This window comes from Phodopus roborovskii, unplaced genomic scaffold, assembly GCF_943737965.1.
Source record: "Phodopus roborovskii unplaced genomic scaffold, PHOROB, whole genome shotgun sequence".
NCBI classification, from domain to species: domain Eukaryota; kingdom Metazoa; phylum Chordata; class Mammalia; order Rodentia; family Cricetidae; genus Phodopus; species Phodopus roborovskii.
This window is the reverse complement of record NW_026126460.1, coordinates 10,055,957-10,080,522: the sequence shown is the minus strand read 5'-3', so window position 1 is coordinate 10,080,522 and position 24,566 is coordinate 10,055,957. Positions and strand designations below refer to the sequence as shown.

The window sequence follows — 24,566 nt, the reverse complement described above, 5'->3', positions numbered from 1 at the left end:
AAAAATTGTTGTCCCCCCCCAAATTGAGAATTTTGCTTGCATGTATATCTATAAAGGTGTCAGAACCCCTGGAATTGGAGTCACAGACAGTTATGAGCAGCCACGTGGGTGCTAGGACTTGAACCCAGGTTCTCTGGGAGAACAGCCAGGGCTCTTAACCACTGAGCCATCTCACCAGCCCCTGTAGAAGCCATGATAAAAAGAATGCAAACTGCTGAAAATGGTTCCTTCAAGTGGTCAGCCTGCAAGTCACAATCAGCTGGTGATGTCAATTCATGGTTCAAGTCACCCAGAGCCTGTGGTGCTGCTTGGCAACCAGGATTTTCATATGTGCTCCCAAAGATGCTGGGAAATGACTAAGTGTACAGGTGGGCCCAGAGTTCGTCAGAGCTGTCTTCACGCTCCACTTGGGAGTTCCCTGACTGTGCCTCAGATTCTGTTTGCTGCCATCCTCTAATGAGGGGCTGCAGCTCACCCATCAGAGAAAAGGCAGGTGGCAAATTCAGCGGCTGAGCCTTTGCTGAAGGGCCTGACCACAAAGACAGAAGCACAGAGCACAGCTGCTCTTGTTTCCTCTATCACCTTCTGGCCTCACTGCTCAAGAGCTGGGACTGGGAGGGAGGGAGCCTTAATGTTGCCTTGAAAGTGTTTCTGATGATAGGAAAAACTTGGGGCACAGTGGGAAGATCTTCCTTTGGCCTTAACGGGGGGGGGGGGGGAGTAGATTAGTATTCTGAATCAGATGTGTGAGCCATTATCTGAGAGCTATCCTTTGTAAGACAGACTCCACTGTATATTATACAGCCACCTCCCCTCACCCCTTGCAAACCCTCATTGCCTGAAATGTAGAACACGTGATGCTTTGAGTGACAAGTCATTTGGGGACATTATCTTGACCTCTTAAACATTTTCCTTGGAAAAATGAGAAAACATGTTATATAAATTTATGCTCTTAATGTTGAAGGAGTCAGGAAAGATAAGATACGACTAAACAACATCTTCCTTAGGCCCCACCAAACAATTTTGAGCTAGCTTGTAGGAACTAGAAGTTTCTCAGGCATTCTCTAGCTAGAGACTTGATTCCAAAGGGCAGTGGACTGTGCTGGTTTGGAATCTGACTCTGTCACAGCCTTGAAGGGTTATGTGCTCATTAGGCTGTGGTTTACAAGTTACAGAAAAGGAAGGTAATAAATCAACCACATTAAATCTGTACTCAGAATGTCTTCTTAGCAAAGCAGAAACCCAATAAGTACCAGATGGATGGACGGGTGAGTGGATAGATGGATGGATGGAGAGATGGATAGACAGACAGACAATAGCTAGAGTGGTAGAGGAATGCACTTGGACCCATGTTTGGACTCCCTGGGAAATGCTGATTTCCCACTGCTCTCAGAAGGTACAAGAAACAATTCCCTCTATGGGAAGGGAGAAAAAGGATGGCTGGGAATGTGAGCAGCTGGATATCAGCCTTAGCCACTCCCCCTTTTCCTATGTGGTGACTGGGCTATTGCTACACCAAACGGAGTCCTGGGCTAGCTACATCAACCTGGGAGCAAAAATTATCAACCTCGCCCAGAGCTGGCCACGTCTGTCTGTCCCAACATCCCCTTTGACTATTCTTTTACCACTCAGTCACATATCTCTTTTTTTTCCTTTTTAATTGGAAAAAAATGTTTTTAATTCCTCAACCATTTTTTTATTAATTTCAACTCCCAGTTCTCCCCCAAAGTTTTCTCATTGTTCATGATAATGAGAAACAGATACTTAGTCAATAACTCCAAGTGCATTTGCAAGGTTGAGCAGGCTCCCATCTGCAAAAGTTCTGAACTCTCTGGAGAAGAAAAATGTGGATGCAAAGAATTTGGATTTCGAGAGACAAATTCTGTAAAGTCACATATGGGAAAACTGAAAAGAAAGTACCTGATAGGTAGTGAGCTTTCCATTCCTGTTTATAGTGTTACGGATTTAAAGAATAACTAGGAAATGTGGCTGTAAGAACAGTGATAAATAGCAGACTTTTCAGTGTGTCAGCCTTTGGTACACGGGCTACACATGAACAGGGTTTATTTTCCATGAGTCTTAAATGGGGGGGGGGACCTAAAGAGGGTGAGTGAGTAGTTGGAAGACAAAGGAAGAGGGTAAAGTGACACATAGGGAAACCCAAGGGATGGCTAGAGCTCTGAAGAATTGCTTACTGCTGCTCAGTGATTGAGTCAGACCTGAAATCAGGTATACGGAACCCTCAGCTAACTGCACTAACTGCAGCCCATTGCCCATTTTTATAAATAAAGTTTTATTTGAATACTGCCATCTTCATTTTTCTTTTCTTTTTTTCTTTCTTTTTTTTTTTTTTTTTTTTTTTTTTTTTTTTTACATATTTCTTGTGTTGCCTCTGTGCTTCAGTGGTGGGGCAGAGTGCTTGCCAGAAAGGCTGTATGTCCCTCAAAGTCTGGAATATTTATTATCTGGTCTTTCAGAGCACAGTTTTGCAGGTTTTGCTCTAAGCAAGTAAGGCAGGAACAGGAAGCAGCCCTCTCTCCCTTTCTGCCTCCTGCTCAGTCTGAACCTGTCAGAGAATTGGCATGACACAGTCTCACCATGAAAAAAAGCAAACATGCTTCACAGCCACATTCATGAAATGCCACTAGGACCTGAAATGTTCCAAAAGGCACCAAGGGTGGGTCTCTCTGCTCCTAAAAGCTGTCTTATGCTGCTGGCATGGGGCCCTTTCTGTGCCAGCTGAGAATGAACGAAGCTGAAGGGACAGTTCAGGTGGATAGATCGTTTCATCTGTGAGATTAAGCAAACAAAAGGAAGATAGTGGAAGGATGTGGCCAGGCCTCCTATGCTGTTTAAAGGGATGCTGAAACTGGAGAACAGCTCTTTCCACTTGTTGGACGAGCAAGTACATAGAGGCAGACTCATTAGTGATAGGGCAGAAACCTGGGGGAGTTCCCTTTCCCGTGTCTATCTAAAACGCCTCTAAATCCAGCCCCTTATCTGGCTGAAGCAGACACGTCTCATCTTCTGGAACTTTTAAAACTACCTTTTAAAACTAAGGCCTGCCACCTGCACTGTTGGAGAGAGGTGTTGGGGAGAAACATTTTCTCCTGCCCCTTCACAAACTGTCTGGGCAGCTGCCTTAGATGTAGTTGTGTGTGTGGGGGGGGAGGGAAGGTGTCTAGCTTCTGTCACAAGAGAGGCTGGGAATACAAGCAAACTTCACACACAATGCCTCGGCGTCCTGTGGGCAGAGATGGCAGTTGAGCATCACATGCTTGATTCACACATCTCTCTCCATCCTCTCTGCTCTGCAACACCTAGCCTCGACTTGGCAGTGGGAGATGTGGGTGGGCCAATGGGGGAAGATTCTCTCACCACAGCTGCCTATTTGGAGTCCTGGCAGGGTTCAGTGTACTTCTCTGAGGATGATGTGCAAGAACTCGATTTAACCCTCTCTGCTTCTACAGGAGCGCTCCAAGGGGACAACACTATAGACTAAAAAGAATCCAATGAGAAAGGCTTTCTGATGGGGCAATCTAGTCACGTGCTCAGGGATGGGGCAATCCAGTCACGTGCCTACAGATGGGGTGTTGTACTGGCAAGCAAAGTTTCTCAGTGGGAGGCAGGTTATGAGAGTGAGGGTGGGGATGGAAAGAGAGATGTGGCTATAAAATGGCAGAGTGGCCTGTAGGGCTCAAATAATTGACTCCAAACCTGAGGCATGGAGTCGGGTGCCAGCTACCTCAGGCTTCACCCTGTGTGGCTCTCCTTTGAAATGATTTCCAGCAATACCCTTTAGTCCTCATTTTTTTTTAACTGTTTATATCCAGATGGAAATAGTGGGAGACAGCAGGAAGTCAAAAGATGGAGTATGGCACCCTTAGGAATAGTTGGAGCTACATTCACAACCATCAGACTACCAGGACAGACATCCACTCCTTTTAGGGCCCATTCAGGGTACCATACCCCAAGACCACTTCACCGAGTGACCCTGCCTGGATCTCCCTGATCTCTAGCCAGATGCAGCCTGCTCCTGTTGCATTTTGAAACACACAGCCTCCTACAGGAGCAGCAATAACTCTTATCTCTGCCACAAGCTGCTCAAAATATCCAGCTAGTCAGCAGCCACAGGACTCTGGTTGTGAGCATACTATATTTTTTACTGGCTCCTTTCTTCTTTTTTCTCTTATTGGGGGAAAAAAGCATCAAGTTTTAGGAAACAACCCATTACCTTAATTATACCACTTTTCAGTGTCTTTTTCCCACTTCCCTTTATACACAGCTTTTCATTTGTTAAAGCTCAAACCTCAAGAGCAAAGATACATGACGACACCATGTTTATAGCCACTGCTTACGAAAGCAAGCCGGCACGCCCATGTGACATTGTCTAAAATATGACTCATATTAACGACAAAATGATCTTTTTAAGAATGGCATGACAACACAGTGTTTCCACTCTCTCTGCTCCCGCTTTCTCTATACAGTTCCTCCGCCACACTAACTCACATCCAGGTACATGATCCTCGTGCACCGAGCGAAGCAGAAAGCACAATGCAATTAGAATAAGAAGGCAGAGGTGCATGGCAAGAAACCAGTTAAAGCTGAAAATGAAAGACCCTTCGCACTAAGAAAGATCAAGCACCACCATCAACACAGGTCCAAAGGCCACTTTTATTGCATTTCCCTAAAGATCCACCAAGAACACACTGATCTCCCCCTAATGAGCAGGACTCTGGCTGCATGGTTAGTTTATCAAGGAAAAGAAAAGCAGCCTAATTCTAAAGGCTCAGAAATGATGCAAATGGCAGCTGGAAGCGGTGTTCCCACATCAGCTCTGAGGACCTTGCTTGCTCAAATCTGATTTCATTCTGTTTCTCTGTTTTGAGTAAAAGTGATTTTACGTCTAGAGCAAGCAGCCCCCACTGTCCTGCCCAGGAAAAGACCAGAAGGCATGTCTCCCATATGGAGGGACATTTGTTTGAGTAAAGATAGATGCATGAGAGAAGGTCCTAATGCCTGGTCCCAGGTACACCTGGCTAGCAACCAGGAGCACATAGAACATGTCAATGTGTTTGATACTTCCGAGTCCTATTCTGTTCTTGACCCTATGTTCTTAAGCCAAGTCTCTGCTCCCTAAGACTTGGTGGCCCCTTTGCCATCTTCAGCATCCATGAATCAATGCTTGCAAAGCCCCAAAGTATCCTGAACCTACCGGGAATTCTTACCTTCAAGCCACTGGGCCCCATGTTTATTTAGCCTAAGTGCCGATTTGCCACTCAAATGAGACTTTATTTATATATCTTTTTACAGGAGAACAGGCCTAGGGTGTGCATGCAGCCTTGTGCTGTGCATGACTTCAAGGAAAGCATGTGTGCTTGGTTTGTTTATTCTCTGCAGAAGTGGAACCCTCAGCCACCGTACTTGTCAGTCATAACCAGACATGGTACGTGCACAGCTTTTAGAGCAATTCCTGGCCAGTCTTGAAGGGTCCTTTCTGGGGGCTTTGAGACTTAACAAACCCACAGAATTATGGGCAGGCTTCTTTTCCTTGGCAGAAGCATTGCCCTGCGTCCTGAAGGTTAGGACCCAACTGCAACTGGAGCTACTCAGTTTGACCCTCAGCTTCCCTTTCCGTGCTTTGCATTTGCAGACACAGCCGCAGGGAGCAGCAAGATGTGTACATGGAGAGCCAATGCTTCCAAATATGGTGGGGACATGGGAGCGAGGATAAGAAAGGAAACATATACTGGCCCTCTATTCCACCACTTCCCCCTCGTTGATTGTCTTAGAGCTAGGGATGACTGGCAAATTAGGCAAGATGACTTGGATTCCGGGAGTCTGTCTAGGTGTCAAGCCAAGAATCCATCTCTTCCTAGTGAGGAGATGGACAGATTAATGAGAGCGAGGATAACAAGTGGAGATGTGGGGTATAAGGCGGTGAAGCTTGTCTCTAAAATGCTGTCACCTAGAAGGGTAAGCCTAGCCAGCACAAACAGGGCATGACAGCACTCACATGGCTGGCATCAAATAGGCCCCAGAGACTCAGCATCAGGTGAGGCTCTGTGAACATGCTGCAGTCGGCCAGCTGCAGGGGAGCACTTAGCCCTTACAGCAGCCACTGAGTGTTCAGTATTAGCAACCTGAGTGGAGACTTTGGTGGTAGCATCAGCATCCAGACTGAGTGTGGAGGGCGAGTGTAAACCTGCTGCACTTGCAAAGCACAAACAGAACCTTTGCTCCAGGTGGGCGGCCCTCTCTTTCCTTGGATGAGGCAAACATCCCAATTTCCCTCTGCTTTGCTCATCTCTCCATTTGCTTTCTTAGGAAAAAATGCCTCTTTCTGCTCCCAGACTTGCAGTTCAAGTGCTGTGACTCTGGACAGGGATTGTCCTCTCTTGTTTCCTTTACCAGCTTCTGAATTCAGCACCTTTACCATCACAGCCCTCATGTTTTCTCAACACCCTTCCTAGAATGCCTGCTACTGCACCTCACTGAGGGTTAACTGACACCACAGCTTTGGTTCCCTCAGCTGGAAAAACACCACCTTCGGCCTAAAACAAAGCATTGCCACTTTGTTTCAGTTCTAATTTACTGCGGGTACTTTTTCCCCCCTCAAGGAGTGTATGTGTGTGTGTGTGTGTGTGTGTGTATGTGTGTGAGTGTGTGTGTGTGTTTGAGTGTGTGTGTGTGTGTGGTGCTGAGCTTCCCACTGCGGGTACTTCCCCCCCCAAGGAGAGTGTGTGTGTGTGTGTGTGTGTGTGTGAGTGTGTGTGTGAGTGTGTGTGTGTGTGAGTGTGTGTGTGTGTGTGTGGTGCTGAGCTTCCCACTGCGGGTACTTCCCCCCCTCAAGGAGAGAGAGAGTGTGTGTGTGTGTGTGTGTGTGTGTGTGAGTGTGTGTGTGAGTGTGTGTGTGTGTGAGTGTGTGTGTGTGTGTGTGGTGCTGAGCTTCCCACTGCGGGTACTTCCCCCCCTCAAGGAGAGAGAGTGTGTGTGTGTGTGTGTGTGTGTGTGTGTGTGTGTGTGTGTGTGGTGGTGCTGAGCTTCCCACAGCCTCTCCTTTCTCACCACTTCTGCATTTTCAACCTCATTGCTCCCAGTTGGACAATGCAAGGCTCAAAGGTTTATCTGTAACCTATTTGTCTCTATTATAGGTTTCTAAACTTTAATTAAATGAGAGACATTGAGGATCTCAATCCCCAGTATCTATGGGTGTCGCTGGCGCCATCTAGTGGTGAGAAAGTGGAGCAGCCTTTTTTCTCCTGTAAGTTTTGTCAAACAACTGGGGGTTGCTCCCCTCACCAAATTCACATCACATGGAAAGAGAAAAAGCCATGCAAAACAAACATCTTTTTTTACCTTTAAAATCCTCACCTGCAAACGCTGAGATGGGTTCTGAAAGAAAAAAAAAACTTTGAGTTAGATAAAGGGAAGATGTAATTGAATGACCATAACAAAGATGGCTTCTTTTGGGGTTGGGTCACTTGGTAATAGGCTACAGAAAGTGGCAGGCTTCTTGCATGTTTTCTAGACTGTGTCTAACATACCATCATTATTGGGCAAGGGTGACTAGAGAGGATTCTCAAGTTGCTTCGGATCAAAAAAGCCCTTCATAGAGTAACGGGTCCCCAAGGCGTTGTAATCAGTCGCTTACCACTGATTACTTTCTCAGACCTGGGATTACTTTTAGATGCCCAAGCTCTGGGAGTTGCCTGGGGGACCACGGCAGTCCCGGTTGCTTCTGACATCATTATGCACAGACACCCACGACCCAAGAAAAGCACTTGGTAACTTATTGCAGCAAGTCTACTGCTTGGGATCAAGTCTTTTCCTTCTCGGGATCCCTTTTCTGTTTGGGGAAATGTCCATGGATCTGATGGGAGGTGGTCAGGGTCCCCTTAGGGACATCCCAGTTGCAGAATGAAGCCTGGAGCAAAGCTAAGCACATTTCAGGAGGCCTGGCTCTTAGCACTTCTGACCAGAAAGGTAGGTAAGGGTGTCCTTCTTAAGCTGGCCCTTTGCTATGCCACACTTAATCCTACAACTCCATAATTTTCCCTGCAGTTCGTTCATGTGAAAGCATGGCGTGGGTAATTGTGTTATCATTCTTATATAGCATGTATACCATTTTTGCCCACCACTGCAGGCTTCCATTAAACCCATCAAACCTCTCCAGCATGTAATTCTGACTGGCAGGCACTCCTGTCCTCTACCATTTTCCTTGCTAAAAACTGAAGTCTGATGATGAGTTCTTGGCAACACAACTTTTTATATACTTAATGCACATCTATTTATGATCGGGAGATGGATATAAACGTTCACCTCATCTCACACCCTTCCCACCCTTAGCCCAATACACAACTATGCCCAACTCCTGCATAGACTGCCATGTCCCTACCTACTGGGGAAATTGTGTTTGAAGACAGCAGTTGCTTCCGATTGTATATCCCACTCCATAGCATCCTATTTGAAATAGCCACGAAGAGAGAGGTAGTCACATACCCATGCAGTTCTCCAATGGGACATCAGTGCTTATCCGGATGTCATCAATGGCAATCTCTCCCGATCGTCCTTTCCCTATCACTCCCTCAAACACGATCTAGAGCCAGAAGGAAAAGAGCCATGGTTAGTGTAAAGACTCCCAATTTCTGTTAACAGCCGGCTGGGTGTGTGTGTGTGTGTGTGTGTGTGTGTGTGTGTGTGTGTGTGTGTGTGCGCGCGCGCGCGCTATTGCACCTGGCACACATCTGTGGACCACATGGCTACATCTCTTGAGATCTTAATTTCAGAAGAGTTGGTTCAAATCAATTGCATATTTGAGAGGATAAGAAAATATAGCAAGTTGATGGATATTGTTGTCCAGTAACCAAAAAAATACACTGATTAAAAGGACCACAATTGGAGCACACTTCCAGGGGGAGGGATGTTGAAATTTCCCTAGCTATTTCTGAGGTCCCTTTCTCATAAATTCTTCAAATGGTCAACCCAGGCTATTTGAAAACCCAGAGACCATGAGCAGGTGAGGGTAATGAGGGAAATCTGGCACTTTGATTTCGATTGCTTTCTAAGTGACCTCTCCTTGCACACTGACTTAGAGACCCCTTAAGACAACAGCAGGGAAAGTTTCCTCTTCTAGTGACAGTTTACTGAGCTTCTACTATGTGTTAGGCACACGGGTGAGATAATAACAAAATCTAGGAAGACGAGAGCTCTGCCCGGAGAAGCCCACCTCGCTGAGGGTGAGACAAAAATTCCAACAGGCTTCTCCTAATGCCTGCACTAAGGTTAGCAAGTGGGGAGCCAGATTGGAGAGCGAGCGAGGGTCTTAGTATGCCTTACAACCTCAAGAGTGCAGGCTTCCGCCTGTACACAGAAGCCCCTCAGCTCTGTGGTCTTTAATCATTTCTCATTCTCGCCCTCCCCAGGTTCCTTCTGCAAACGAGCACATGTCCTCTGGCAAGCTGAAGGAGCAGTTGGCTGCCTTACCAGCCATCTGTTGCTGCTCTTCATCTGAGGAGGAGCAGGTTAATGCTTTGGCTGGTTCTCAGCTACCTCGTCCAGCGTGTCTACTCATACCCTAGATGTGGCTACAGATGCGTGTGTCCATCTGTGCCTCAGTCTCTTGCTCCATGGGCAAGAGACAATAGAAAGCAATTCCTGGAGGGGGGGGAGGAAGGGAGGGTGGGAGGGAGGGAGAGAGAGAGAGAGAGAGAGAGAGAGAGAGAGAGAGAGAGAGAGAGAGGCCACTTGTTTGGGCCAGAGTTTAATGTCTGGCCATCTATGCCTCATCTTGGCTTTCTGTTCTCTGGAGCAGGTCTGGGAGGGCATGGCCCCAGCCTCCTCCATTCTGAGGGCTCCAGTGACTTGGGTGTAGAGGGGTTGTTTGTGTTTATTTCCCTGGCTTGTGTGTCCCTTTGTCAGTCTACCTGATAGCAATCTAAAATAAAATGGAGAGGAGAAACAATTGTTGGAGAAGATTTCAGCAATATAAAAGGCAATAGAAGGAACAAAGAACCAAGTCTGGGTGTAGAGATAGGCACATTCTGAATAACAAATAAGAGTGTCATTTAGTTGCCATAGCAACATAAGAAACACAATGAAAACAGTGGAGCTTAACCACGTCCCTTAATGATGAATGGGCAAGGCTCTTTGAAATATTGAAACAGGGATCAAAATGACTCTCCTGCATCTTGCGACCCTTTCCTTCCCCGACTCACCTGATACTCCATGTCATAGCTGGGCAGGATAATGCGTCCATGCTTCCACTCACTGCCCTGGTCCTCACGGATGACCCAGAGGAGTTTGCTTTCCTGGCTGGCTTCCCGAACCACCTGCAGTGCCACCCCATGGCCACCCGTAGCTTGGTACTGGAACTCCATGCACACAGGGCTTCGAGGAAGGTGCACGGGTGGGCTGATGAGCCGCCCATACTGGCCCTCTCGCCGGCCATCACTCTGTAGTCTCAAGAAGTTCTTGTCATCTGGGGGAGAAATATCCAAACAGGGGTGGTGAATGCTTGGGAAACATACCACTCGTAACTGTGGCCCCCTCCAACAGGAGGTGGGACTAGAGTAGGGGTGTTTTCAGTGCTTTGAAACACATCGGGTCTTGTTACGTAGGTCAGGCTGGCCTTGAACTTACAGCCTTCCTGCTTCTGCCTTCTGAGTGCTCACACAGGTGTGTGCCACCATGTGGGGCCTGCTGTGCTCTATTCTAAGGCTTCTCCAGAGTCTTGGTTCAAATGCTGCATCCTCTTGAAGCTCTCTCTTCAATCTTCAAATCACATGGGTCCTTCTTCCAGTCCCCTGGGTCACCTGTGCCACGGCTCTTTCAGATGCGGCCCCTGCCATGGTCAACCTGAAATCTTGACTGTGTACAGGTTTGTCTCTTCTCCCTGGATTCTAAGAGGCCTGACCCATATCTTATTCATCTCTGGTTTACCCAAAGGGCCAGTGCTGTCTAATGAACTGAATTACAAGGGAACAGTTTATAGGGGTGAGGTGGCTGCCAGATTAGAGGGTGACTCTGGCCAGGTGGCTTATGCTTCGAGTCTTTGTTGTCTGGCTGGGCACTGTCCAAATGGAGGACATTAAAAACCTTCTGTCTCTGCCAGGGCTGCTAGATGATGCCTGGGCCTCAGGAACTGTCACTCATGTCAACTTTAAGCAGATCAGGGGTGGGAGTAGTCAGACATCCCATTTTCTTCCTGGACTTGACCCTTCTCAAGCAGCCATTCACATACAGCTCCAGTGGTCTAAACGGTATGGCCATTATCATTAACAAAGGCTGTGTGTTTAGCTGAGAATATACATGTCCTGGGAAATTAAGGATTCACTGTCCAAATGCTTCAAGAATGGCCTTTTTGGCAGATTGGTTTTAAATCCATCCAGTACTTTTGCAGAAGGCTGAGCTGTTTGTGCAGTTGGCAGCCCCTATGCCTCACAGACACAGGTACAGAGATGGGCACCCACAACCTGTGTGCAGAGAGCAAATGCAGAGGAGAAATGGGAGGTCTCGAACTCTGCTTTGGGCCCTGGGACACAGGTCATGGTCTGCTAAACTCCTCTGCAAGCAGAACAGTAATGAGTTTTTACTATGTATCCAGCTTGGATTATGAGCAGGCCCCACACTTCCAGTTCTTGTTAATATGATGCCGAGTTAGCCTGAGACAAGAACACAGGGCTCTTTCAGTCAGTAGGGATGGCGAACACCTTGGGTTTGTTGGGGGAAAGACAGGCTCTCATTCCAGATGGCTGGGTGAGTACCCTCTCGGGGATGGAGATCTCTGACTTGCTGCTGTTACAACTGTTGGCATCCTCTTGCTAGGAGAGCCCTAAGCCTATGGCAGACTTGCCAGCAGCAGGCCTATTCAAGGCACAGATAAGGCAGCTGCCTCCAGAGCACATTTTAATGATGGGGTCTTCTGAGGAAGGGATGCTGATACTATCGCCAGACTCTCAGTGATCTCTAACCCTATTTCCCCATCAGATCTTTCTGCTACCACTATTAATGATAATAATTACAGCTCAAAATTGCACAACGCTTTACAGGTTACAAAGCACACTGGTATGTATTATTACATCTCATCTTTGCTATATGCTTGCAAGCAAGACTTCCTAATTTTACTTTGTACACAATGGAGAAACCCAGAAAGGTTGAAGCAACTTGTCCAAGCAGGAAATGATGGTTCAGAAGTAGGCCCCGGACTTGACTGAGGGATCCCCCATTTTTTTTGCAGTAAAGTCTTTATTTAGGCTGCCTGCAGGGTCTTACCCCAAATCCTTGCAGTCAGTCTCTGTTTGAGGCAAAGCAGCTTTCCCTTGGGCCTGCACCTCCCTCCTGGTCCCTTCCTCTTCTCCACATAGCCTGGCTCTTCTAAACATTCTGGCACATGTTAATATTCACCCCCACTTTCTTAACAACTCTAGTCTTTGTTAACTATATCACCGATCTTACTGACCTTTAAAAGGCGCTGATGCTATTTTCCATGATAACTACCCTCTCCCTATGTGGCATTCTTAGTTGGGTCATATGTGTCTTTTTTTTAACATCTAAGAGTTTTTAAAGGTATTTTTTATTTATTTAATGTGTGTGTGTGTGTGTGTGTGCGCGCGCGCGTGCATGCTCATATGCGTGTATGTGATTGTGCATATGAGCATGCCACAGTGCACACATGTGGGTCAGAGGAGTATTTGCAGGAGTTGGTTCTTTCTTTCTACCGTGTGGGTTCCAGAGACTGAACTCCAGCCGTCAGGTTTGGTGGCAGACACCTTTACCTGCCCAGCCATCTTAAGCTCTCCCATTTTTGATTGTATTTGCACATGTAAGGGTTAATCTGGCATGTTTCTCCTTCCCTTAGTCCATGTATTCAGGGAAACTTGCTTTCATGAATGAATAAATGAATGAATGACAAACATACCGAGGGAAAAAAAAAAGAATGCTATGTAATGAGGACTGGGAGAATCTGCTAGCCTCTGCCAAGCCTTCAGATCCATGTAACCTCTTTGCCATCGCCTGTTTCCCTGAGCCAGCAGCCCCCTTTCAGGGGTGAGGCAACCTAACACCAGGGTAACCTGTGGAGGCTCCAGGTAGATTAGCATGTCAGTGAGGGTTCCCCGATCTTCTGTGCACTCATAATGTCCAAGCCCTTACTCTCTCCTCCCATCTATAAAGGAAAACACATTCAAGAGACTTCTTATTCAGCCTTCTCCTTTCACAGCTTCACAAATAAGACCCACTTGCTGCCTGAGAATTGCTTGGCGGAAATTCTGTCACTTGTGTGAATTTGCATTCTTAAGCGCAGGAATCGGAGCAGAATTGTTACAACTGGGAAAGCCAAATGTGTGTGTGTGGGGGGGTGTGAAATGGTGGGCTGCAAGGATTTTATCCTGGTCTATCTTATCTACCCACCCTGTCATTAGAACTCAACAGGGCCAAAGGTTTCCCAGTCAGCTGGCCCAAAGCCCCCAGAGCCGCCTCCTTTCTCCTTTCTTCTCCCCCCCCCCCCCGCCGCTCTCACAGTAGGCTGATAATCACTATGCATGATTTACAGGACCACGGCAAGAACCGAGTTAATGCTAGTGGCGTGCTAAGCACGAGCAGCTGAGGGCTCATAATTCAGCGCTGACATCTGAGCTAATCCACGAGTTTGCAGAGTCTCCAGACAAGCAGGCCTCTGGATTTCACTCAGTTAAATCATTTGTGCCCCACTTGTCTGTTAAGTGCTATGAGCTCCAGGGAAGAAAGATGATATGTAAATTTAAAGAATTAGCAGGCGACATCAGTCAGAGGGACACTGAGCTGCAAAACATCCCTGCCTGTCAAGGAGAGAGGCCTGATTAGAACCAGGGACACCACAAAGGAACTCAGACCAGGAAAAGCTCAAGGAATGGGAGGGAGAAAAAAAGCAGAAGATGGGGATGATCGAATTGAACAGTTACTGTATGGCACGGAGCCCACCTCTACCTTTAGAGTTTTGTCCATCCCCGTGCAACCGGTAAAGTCAGTATCCCGCTCCATCCTCCTCCCTCCCCCCCATGCCCTGCTCAGGTCCTGCTAAGTAGCTCCAGCTGGTCCTGAATTCCTATCTTCCTGCCTACTCCTCTCAAGTCCTGGGATTAGAATCATGCCCCACTCCAAATCAAGCTTATTTTCTCTGTGTTTAGAAAGGAAACAGGCTCAGAGATGTGACGTCATGTTTCCAGGAACATTGCTACCGAGTGGTGAAAGCAGGGTCTGAACCCAGATGGGAATGAGTCAACTTGCTGGCTCTTTGTCACCTGGGGTAGAATCCTGGCCAGAGGCTCAAAACCTTTAAAAGCCTCGGTCTTTCTGTCTGTACAATGGATATATTAGTGGTGGGGTTACCACACAGGGTTGTAAGACCAGACCCTGTAAAGCACTTTGCATGGTAACAGGACTACAGCAAGAGTTCCAGGCGAGCTACTGACGCCATTCCACCCACTGTCTCCCAGAGGCCAAAGACCACGATTAACCTAGGGGAAGCCAGTGCAATATTCGAAAGAAAGTATGGTTTAACTGGAGAAGGATATTGACAATCTTTGAAATACGATGATTTCCAAGATCTGTCTCAATTCCAGGAACCAGCCAACTCCATCACATACCACTCACTACAGGTCTTCTGTTACCATCCACAGAAGATGAAATAAAATGTGATACTGTCTTGGATCTTGAGTGGGACCCCATGTGACTACTAGCATGGGCCAGAAGAAGTATGCAGAAACATCTTGACACCACACCATCCATCCTTCCTTTTAGAAAGGTCCTCCACAGGCCACACTGGCAATATGCTCTCCAGGCCACAACCTCAACTGTCAGGAACATTTCAAATTTAGTTTTACACTTCCTGCTGTCCTGTAGACCCATTTCCTCCATCCATCCCTGATGGAATGCAGCCAGTTTCTATTCTCTGACTTAGCAACATATTTACTCAGAAGGATATTAAGAACCCCAGGGGCTAGGAAGATGACTAAGTAAATAAGGCTTTTGCCTCACAAGCTTGATGATCCAAGTACAGGTCCCAAGAACTGAGGTAAAATCACAACTCAGTAAACCTACCTGTAATGTATTCCTACATGGAGATGACAAGAAATAGAGGAGAAACAATAGAAACTTCTGTGCTAGCCTGAGGTACAGTAGTGAATGAACTCACACTGTCTCAAATAAGATGCAAGGCAAGGACTGACATCAGAGGTTGTGCACTGTGGTATACAGACACACAAATACTCAGGGTGTGGGGAGAGAGAAGAAGAGAGGTAGGGAAGGAGAGAGAAAGAGAGAGAGAGAGAGAGAGAGAGAGAGAGAGAGAGAATGGATTAAGACCTTTAGTCTCTTATAAGTCCTCACATTCATACAAGATATTGAGGTTGAATGCATTCTCAAAGTGAAGATGGCTATGAAATATTTTACCTACTACTACTGCTAGATGCTAAGAGAGTTTACAGTGGCTGACGTTACCTGATGGAAAGAAGAGCCGGCATGGCATGTGGACAGCATTGCTTTATGAGTTTCCTTGGTCTTTAGGGAGAAACCCTTTGGATTGTCAAGAATTTGCCCTAATCTGACAAGTGGCCAGCTAAAACCCAGCCCTGCCTGCTGGAAGTTGTCTTCTCATTCTGTGTCTGATGGCTAGGATACTGGCAATGGACAGCGTCCAACAAAAAGACAATGGAAAGGAAATACACTCATTTGCCAAAAGAGAATGAAGGAATAATGTCCCCAAGATGCAATCCCGTCTGCCTGGACGTGACATATTTGGGAGACATTTTGCTGCATCCTTGAGTCAAAACGTCTGTCGTTGCCAATGATACAGAGCAAACAACCACATGGGAATGAACAACACAAGTTCCAAAGGGCAGAGAGGAAGTGCGGAGGTCAGGGCCATTCAGGCGTTTCACCTGATGCTGTCTCCAGAAGGGTCTCTTGATATTTCACCTGGCGATTTATGGTCCCATCTGGCTTCAGCTGCTTAAGTGTCCTATGGACATGTGACTGAGGTTGGCCCAACTGCAATGAATTCAATTGTGTCTACTCCCCTTTAACCAACCCTAAAATAAATCACCAGCTTGATCCTCCTGGCTATTGCAAAGCCAAGCATGCCATCTGTCCCTCACACACATCTCCTGGCTAGCATCTTGCCCTCCTACTAGAACAACCATCTGAAAGAATATTTAGCGAAGGAGGAGATAAAGCCTCTTAGTATAGGTCATACTTAAAACATGAGTCAGCTCCTCAGCTGGCCTCCCAAGGTCAGCCTATCTCTGCTAAGGTTCTCAAATTAACAACCGGTTAAGGGAAACATTGACTTTGGATAAACTCAGCAGGATGTTTTCGAGGTTTATGACAGGACATTCCGAGGGCATTTGAGTTTTCAGCCTGGCCAGTCCTTGCAGGCAGCTACCTGGAGATGTTTTCTGGATGTGTCAGCTTCACATAAAGTTCTGCCGTCTAGATAGTGAGTTCTGTTCTCATTCTGGCCCTTAGTTATCAACTCCGTCCCTCGTGAGTTTCAGAAAAAAGGGGGACACCAGCTTCTCTCTCTCTCTTGTGTCATCTTTTCCACAAAGTGAGGGATGTTTTCCTCCCATGTTACAAGAGGCCTCTGTTCTTTACTGTCCTGGTTGAAGTTATCCCTTGACTACTGCTTGTTTTTCAGCTCAGCTCTCCCTGTCCTTTAATAATCTATCATGGTCCAAAGCCCCAGTTTTCTGTCCTTACATTTGCAAGGGCGATGCCCCAGCCAAACCAGCAGCAACCCCCTCTGAAGGGGGTTCAATAGGGAGGCAATGGTTCTCAACTTGTGAGTCCCAACCCCTTTGGGAAGATCCTTTCATAGGGGTAACAAATCAGATATTTACACTACGACTCATAACAATAGCAAAATTACAGTTATGAAGTAGCAATGACAATAGTTTATGGGGGAGGTCTCACAACACAAGGAACTGTGCTAAAGGGCCGCAGTATTAGGAAGGCTGAGAACCACTGAATTCACTCAAGTGTCTGGATTGCAGGCTGCTCTTTGGAGCTCGGAGAGAGATTTTTAGATTCAGAGTCATGGCTAGCTTACTGTCAAAAATCAAGCCCAATGTTAGCTACTCCATCAATTATTTCCTTTGATTTCTCTATAAACCCGGACCGGCCATACTCTGGCACAGTTCCCTTCATCTTCTCCCTTGCACACAAGGTGTATCAGGGCTCTGCTCATTCTGCTGGGTTCACCAGCAACCAGTTCTGCATCAAAACAACCCCAGTGAGAAGTTAACAGGGTCTACTACTCACATTTGAAGGGGCAGCCACCATGTGGAAAACCTGAATGCTTAGATTCATGGCCTATTCCCACTTGAGTTTTTCTTTGAACCCCTGGGAAAAGGCACTATTGTCTCAATCCCTTCTATAAGCTGGGCAAAGCTCCCTTCACAATGGTGTCCTAGTCCAAGTAGGCTTTGCCTGTTTTCTTTAGACGCTTTCATGGCTCTTAGTCACTGAAGTAAACTAGCATACTCCACAAGGTCAATCAATGTTTCAATATTCCAGAATGAAGAGTATATATTTCGGATCACATTTGAATTACCATCAGGAGGCTGTCTGAGCAGGATCCTGTTAATCTCTAGTCTTATCTCCTCCTCTTCCACTCAGCTCCTCCTCCCCACAGTGGTGCTAGGGATTGAACACAGACACTCCCAGAAGCAAGGGAAAGCACTCTGTCACTAAGCTACAACTTCAGCTGTCCCTTTTCCTTTCGAGGCAGGTCTTGTTAAGCCCAGGCAGACCTTAAACTTTCAGTCCTCACCCCAGTCTCTCAAGTAGCTGAGGTTCCCTGCCAACACCACCAGACTCAGGTCTTACCTCATGCTTGACAACAACTATCAATAGGATTGGAATTAATATTTACCTAGGATACTATTTCTGTGTGGCCTCTGAATAATCCTTAATGTATGTCCCTCGGTTATTTTCCCATGGTTGCTGAGGGAGACAGGGTGGCATATATAGGAAAATCAAAATAGCAGCCACCGTACAACACTTCCAGAACAGGCTTAGGCAGATCCATATCCCTAGCTTTTTGCTTCTTGGTGTTCACTAAACCAAGTTATGGCAATGTCATTAAGGATTGGGAGCATGTTCTCCTGCTAGCATCCAAAGGCGCTATAGCGGTATTATCTAATACAGTTCTGTGATGTTGGGATGTTCTATGTATGGACAGTGTGGCCCCTGCCCCCATGAGATAGGACCATTGTTGCAGCAGAACCCAAGAATCAGATGACATTTTAGCTCATTAAAATTACGATAGAAATAGCTAAAGAGTTGGGGGCTCCTTAGCCAACACTGGAGAGCTGGGTACCAGACCCACCACTCCATCGTCTCAAGGAGTGCTTGTGTCCTTCCTTATAGACCCAACTCTCATCACTCTCAGAATTCTCTTCATGATCAAAGCGGCAGAGCATGTCTGTAGAAAAACATGCCTGTTCTACTGACAGCACACTTAGTCACTGTAGCTTCAGAGGGAAGGCAGAGTGTAGTGTCAGAGAGGGTAGACCGGCTCCTCTGCTACCACCAGGGTCACTGAGTTTGGAACATAGCAGCTCTCCCTCAAGCTGGGGGCGGGGGAGGGCTGGGGGGTTGCTGGTATGAACACACTCTAGGCAGCTCAGCCACAAGAGCTAAAAAAAGAAATTCTGAGTGACTTGAAAGACAATGTTGAAAAACAAAAACAGTGGAATAAAACCAGTGGGTGTCTTGTCAGCCTAGAGCAACCATTACCAACTAACCAGAGGAACAGAACAATTGGCCGACTTAAAAACGAGCAGAAAAAGGAAGAGAGAGCATGAGAAAACAACTCAATCAGAAAATATCTAAGCAATGTAAGTAGTTTCCATGGACACTTGTGATCAACTCATCCATGCTACGTTTCACCATGGCCATCTCACCCACCCCCTTTTCCCTTCATCCTCAGCGTTCAACTTAGATGCCTCCTTTCCAAAACGACTTCTGTTTACATACGTACAAAGAGGACAAAGCATGTTACACGATTCCAGAGAACAATGGGTCTGGTCTCTTGGTGGAATCGCAAAGTAGGATGACACAGTGGCTTTCAGGTTTGGGGCCAGGCGCCAGCCATTCTGCACCCATTAGCATTGTCCCCACCCTGAGCCCAGCACAGCTGTTTCCTTTCTCCCAACAGCTTCCCTCAGGGTCCCCCCCCCCCCCTTTTTTTTAAGAACAAGAAGGGACCACCCCAAACAGAAAGGGTGTCTATCTTCTGCTTACAGTGTGATTTGGAGTTTTGTAAGCAGGACAGTGGGAAATGGAGGAGATTTTTTTTCAATCATCAGAGAACAAATTTGTGACTTTGTTTCCTAAACTTTGGTGATTCCCGTGGAGAAGGAGAATAATCATTTTCCTTCTCAACACTGGACCCAGCAGTTCCTCATGGCCCTAATTTTCTTTCTGCCCCCCCCCATCTATTCAGCCAAAGGTTTGGATTATGCCCACTTCCTTAGCTTGCTCCGAAAAGCCCTGCCACCCTGCCCCAAACTGCAGAGTGTAATGAATCAGCTGAAATGAAGACCAAGGCTACACTTTCCAACCACTAGCAAGGGTCAAGGGACCAGGTGTTCAGGTGAGTGTGGGGTCTGAACAAAGTGGGTAGAGGGAGGGGCAGGACAACAGGCTATGGCAGAGGGGAGGTGACATGCTCTACCAGAACTGCTACTTGCTCACTGGTGGCCTTGTAGCCCAGGTAGGGCTAGCCTCAGACACCCCCAGAGGAAACCTTTTTAGAGGCATAGCAGGGGGAGGCCCCAGGATTAGAAAGCACTGAAAGTTGGCCCTGGATAAGAAATGATAAAATGTGAGCCGGGCATTGGTGGTTCACGCCTTTCATAACAGCATTGGGAGGTAGAGACATTCGGATCTCTGTGAGTTTGAGGCCAACCTGGTCAGGGCAGGCTCCAAAGATACACAGAAAAACCCTGTCTCAAAAAAAAGAAAAAAAAGAAAGAAAGAAAGAAATGATAAATCCTCCCCGCCCCCACAGAGAATCCATGTACACAACCCTTTATCCAAAGTGACTCAGCCAAGCTGCACCAGAGATCCCCCCAATCCCTACCTCTCATTCAGACAATATATAAACACATACACACATGTGCCCCTGTTCACCTTTCTTACATTCAGATAAAGGTGGGGGCTGGGAAAAAAAAAACACCAATTAATTGGACCCAGTCTCAAAGGAGAGGAAATGAAATGAAAAATCCAGGCTGGGTTATAAAAATAAGTATTTTTTTCCCAACATGCAGGAGGCTCATTATATTAATTAAACATTATTGCAGAGAGTGAGAGGGGGAGGGGGATTAGAGCTGGGACTGGGGTAAGTGCTCTCTCCAGTGCCCAAGGCTGTGGTGATCCTCAGATACAAATCTCTCTGAGCCAGCACTCAAAGGCTGAAGAGATAAACACTTGAAATATGAAAATGTTTTTCTTCCAAGCAGACACTGTGACCCTCTGGGAAAGCAAGTGTGGGTTATGGCAGGAGACTGGCCCCAAGTGTTCTTCTAGAGCCTTCCTCCCTCCTTGAACTCCTGGGGACAGGAGGCACCATGGGCGCTTGGGGCGTGGGCAGCTCTGAAGAAACCAGTAAGAGGGGGACCCCTCCCCTGTTCATTTCTAGCCTTTTCCCAGTGCACTCCATCAACATTTAGCCTGCTAAATTTCCAGAATTAACCCCTTTTCTCCCAAAGGCTTATGGGCATTTGAGGTCCAGGCAGGAGGTGTATGAAAACAGAAAGCTAATCAGAGTGTTTTGGAGTGTTCACTGGCTTGTGAATGCCACTTGTTAAATTTTCTAGACCTTTACAAGCCAATTAAATATAATCATTATTAAAAATTAAATTACATAAAACTATGTTAAATTATACTAAAAAGGAAAATAATAAATCCCCAACTCAACATTTCCTAACTATTTCAGTATATTCTGCTCCGGAGGTGATTTGCTTCTTATATCTGTACAGCGGAAATACACTCCCTGAGCACCCTACTGCACGTCTAGCTACCCCTCCTACATCTGTGGCTCACTGAACTGTGGGGAGAGTATTTTTACCATTGAATGTGACACACCTTATCAAGCAAGTTTGGGATCCCTGAAATATGCCTTCTTGTTAAGACATTTCCAGAAGACAACTGTTAAAGCATGTGACAGTAAAACCAGCAGATAGCTTTTGTTTCCTCCTTGTTTACAGGGGCTAGAAGCAGTGTCTAGCTACAGTGCCAGGATGAGCTTCTGAGATTTGTCTTTTGGGGGGTCAAAAGATGGCAAGACTCCTTCACAGGCCAAGTGCCTGGCTCTTGGTTGCGACACACCCATGGGCATCACGACCATATTGACATGCCCTGTGTATGGCAGCATTTCAGTCCTGAAGTGGTGGGTGATCCTAGACCTATGAGTCAGAATCCAGGGCAGAGGTTACCCAATGAGCAACTTTAGGAATGATACCTTGTTGTTGACAAGAGGCTATGCAACAATAGTAGCCAGTGCTGACTGGGCAAACAAGAGGTCACTAGTGGACTCCTACCACCTCCTAAGGACCTCCCAATGGCTTCTTTCTCTCATTATCCTGGTTTCTCTTTCTCCCTAGCAACTTGAAGCCCGGCTGACATCCTGACTAGACTAGGAACCACCAACCAATGTGTGCGCGTGCACGCGGATGTCTGTGGCAGATTGTGGGAAAGAGCAGAAAATTGCTCTGTGGTGGGACGCTATAACGCTGGCAAGGGTGTCTGGGCAAAAACTGTGCAGGCTGGGCTTCCATCTTCCTTAGGATGTCTCAACTGCCTTACCTGGAAATGTTCCGTCATTGGGGCTGACACTGCTGATCCAGGTGCTTCTGAGCCATTTGGCATGGTCATACAACCAACCACAGGGCTCTTCAGGGAAATCAAAGTTGCAGTTGAATCCCGAAGGGAGTTGCAAATCTTTGTCTAAAAGGAGAAGAAAAGTAAGCAAAAGGCCAGCAGACGAGGCAGGCCCAGAGTACAGCCACAGCGGTGCTGCTTCAATGGCTGGCAAATGCCTGAGAACAATGCAGAGAGAGAAGAGGTTCCCTTTGCTCATTTCTTTCACTCATCGTGGCCATGGCTGACTTTCAGGTCAGGCTTTGGTCTCATCTTTCCCAGGCATGAAAGCCAAGTCTGCCAGTGGGCCCCATCGTAAGCAATTATAAATGAGGCCACCAAATGGCTTCAGGCTCTAATCAGCCTCCTCTGTCTACCTCGGAGAGCAGACAAATGTGAAAATTGCTGCTCCCTAAAAAGCCAGAGGAGGATGTCTCCCCAGCGCCTCTGTGGATTGCTGGTTCCCTAAGAGGACAATCTCAACTCCTGCCAGCCTGGCTCTCAAAAGTGACTGGCGGCCTATTAGCAGCCAGAGAGACCTGAATGCCAGGGAACTTCTGGCTGAGGCGAAGAAAGCGACCTCAGGAACAAGGCTGGCTTGTTTGCCATCCCTTGCCTCTTTGAGTCACAGCCCTTCTTTCAGAGGGCTGGTACCGTTTGGCATCGTCAGGTGGGCACCTGACATGTTAAGAGTGAAAATGAGGGTGTGTGGGGGTCACCCTTGAAGCTGCCCAACTCATCGGTGAGTATGATGGGAAGTTCTTTTATCGGTTGGGCCTGGTCATCCCAGTTACTCTGTGGTACATTGTGCAGTGCTCCTGAGGGTTGGGATCCCAGGGGAGGTGAAGCACACATTCTTTGCAAATCTCTGGGCAAAAATGACTGTGTAATGGCACATCCTGCCTACTTTAGAGATTTACCTAGCTGAGCTCAAAGGCGGAACCAAGGGGGTTTTCTCTGGGGTTCCACCCAGATCTAAAAACCCAGTGTGAGTTAATGCTAACCCTGGGATTCAGTGGGGAGGCCACGAAAGAGAAGGTGGGGACACAGACCTGGACACTTGCCAGAGACAGAGGGAAAGGGTTGGCAACGCTAGTAGTCCAGGGGAAGTGGGGTCTTTGGCCTTCTCACTTCCCTTCCCAAGTTCCCAGAGAATAATTTCCGTGGGGAAGGTTCAGAATGCTGGTCAAGATGTCTAAAGGCAACAGCAGCTGGGTAGACCCAAATTGCCCACCATGGGGTGGAGGACACTTGGCTTTGGAGGCAAGGGCTGCTGCTGATCTCAGCAGCAGGACACAGATTGCCAACAGACCCTACTGTGTCCCCCCCTTCCCAAGGGGGAGCACTTAATGTTTGCCCACCCTTAGCCAAAGTCAGCTGGAGTGGAAAGGAAACACATGGAACCCATCACAGAAACATCAACCTGTGGCTTGGGAAAGTCAGGCTTTAGCCCTCACCATCTCCTTCTCTCCACAATTTCTGCACATGTCTATTTTTCCATTCAAAAATACAGGGTAATTCAATATACCATAATTCCTCTGTAATGTTTATACACATACTATATCTCAGGAACCAAATTCCACAGAAAGATCTTTTACTAAAAAGGAGGGAGGGACCATCAAAGGAACCTCAAATCAAACAAACCACTGTAAACAGTAAAATTATATTAAAAATAAACTTCTGAAATTTTGCAGCAGAACCCTTAAATTTTCCTTTGGATTGCCATTTAGCTGGGCTCCCCATTTCTGTGCCTCCTGACACACTAACTCTGTGAATCGAACACCATGCATTAACTCCCTGTGTGTTTCCTTTTCTCCTCTCTGTCTCAGAGACGTCTTAGAAGATTCTCCACGTCTCATTACAAAACTAAAAACAAGCTCATTAAAATGTCAAGATTTTGTATTCAACTAACCCTGACCAGCAGTGTCCCCTACCCACACAATGTACCAAAGCACACTCCCTAAAACATATGCATTTCATTTTCATTTTTCAGTCCCACAATTTCAGCATTAAGTTTTGGCTTTCATCCCATTCTTCTTAATGGCTAATTTTTGGAGCATTCACATAACCCGGGCAGTTTCCCATACTGCCCTCTGGCTGTGAGCAGGTTCCATGGTTTCAGCTGCTGGCTACATCTTTCCTCATTTTGTTTAATAAACATCTAATAATGGTCAGTCATTTACTGTAAATTGGGCTTGTCAAACTTAAAAGTCCAACCCAGAGCTCCAGGTGTTGTAGAAGTTGTGGCTTATTAGGAATGTCCTAGTATAATGACCTGGAAAGTAGCATTAAAAATAGGAATTGCTTTTGGGATCTTCCAATTACTGACTTTATCTAACTTGGATATGCTTTGAAGACAAAATGAATGGAATAAAGATTTCCCATGTGAAGAGATGATCGAAACAAAACAAAACAAAACAAAAAACAAAAACCCTAGGATCCCTTGGGTTTTTGAAGGACTGGCTGAGGATCCCTCACATCCTGCCTTCGCCCCTGACCTGTGTGACCAGACACACAGAAAATGGGACAGGCAGTCTGGTAGAATCGTCACAGCTACATTTTCAGAAATCAAGGTTATTGTAAGACACAAGGAAGTGTATTGGTCCTGGTTTTACTTGGCTATCACAAACTATGGCCCTCCCCCTAAAAAAGACAGTAGGTAT

The 24,566-nt window shown here is 46.7% G+C and overlaps 1 protein-coding gene across 5 annotated transcripts in view; it reads right to left on the bottom strand.

The window, feature by feature from the left end:
- Nucleotides 1-24,566, bottom strand: part of Nrp2 (neuropilin 2) — a 116,865-nt gene that overhangs the window by 25,049 nt on the left and 67,250 nt on the right. For 3 of the 5 annotated variants that reach the window (XM_051190332.1, XM_051190334.1, XM_051190335.1), the window contains exons 12-15: nt 21,850-21,990; nt 10,218-10,480; nt 8,503-8,599; nt 7,360-7,395 (exon numbers count right to left, since the gene is read on the bottom strand). In XM_051190332.1, coding sequence (XP_051046289.1) covers nt 7,360-7,395; nt 8,503-8,599; nt 10,218-10,480; nt 21,850-21,990 — 537 coding nt within the window. The remainder of the gene's footprint in view (nt 1-7,359; nt 7,396-8,502; nt 8,600-10,217; nt 10,481-21,849; nt 21,991-24,566) is intronic. The other 2 variants (XM_051190333.1, XM_051190336.1) reach the window with 1 other exon arrangement.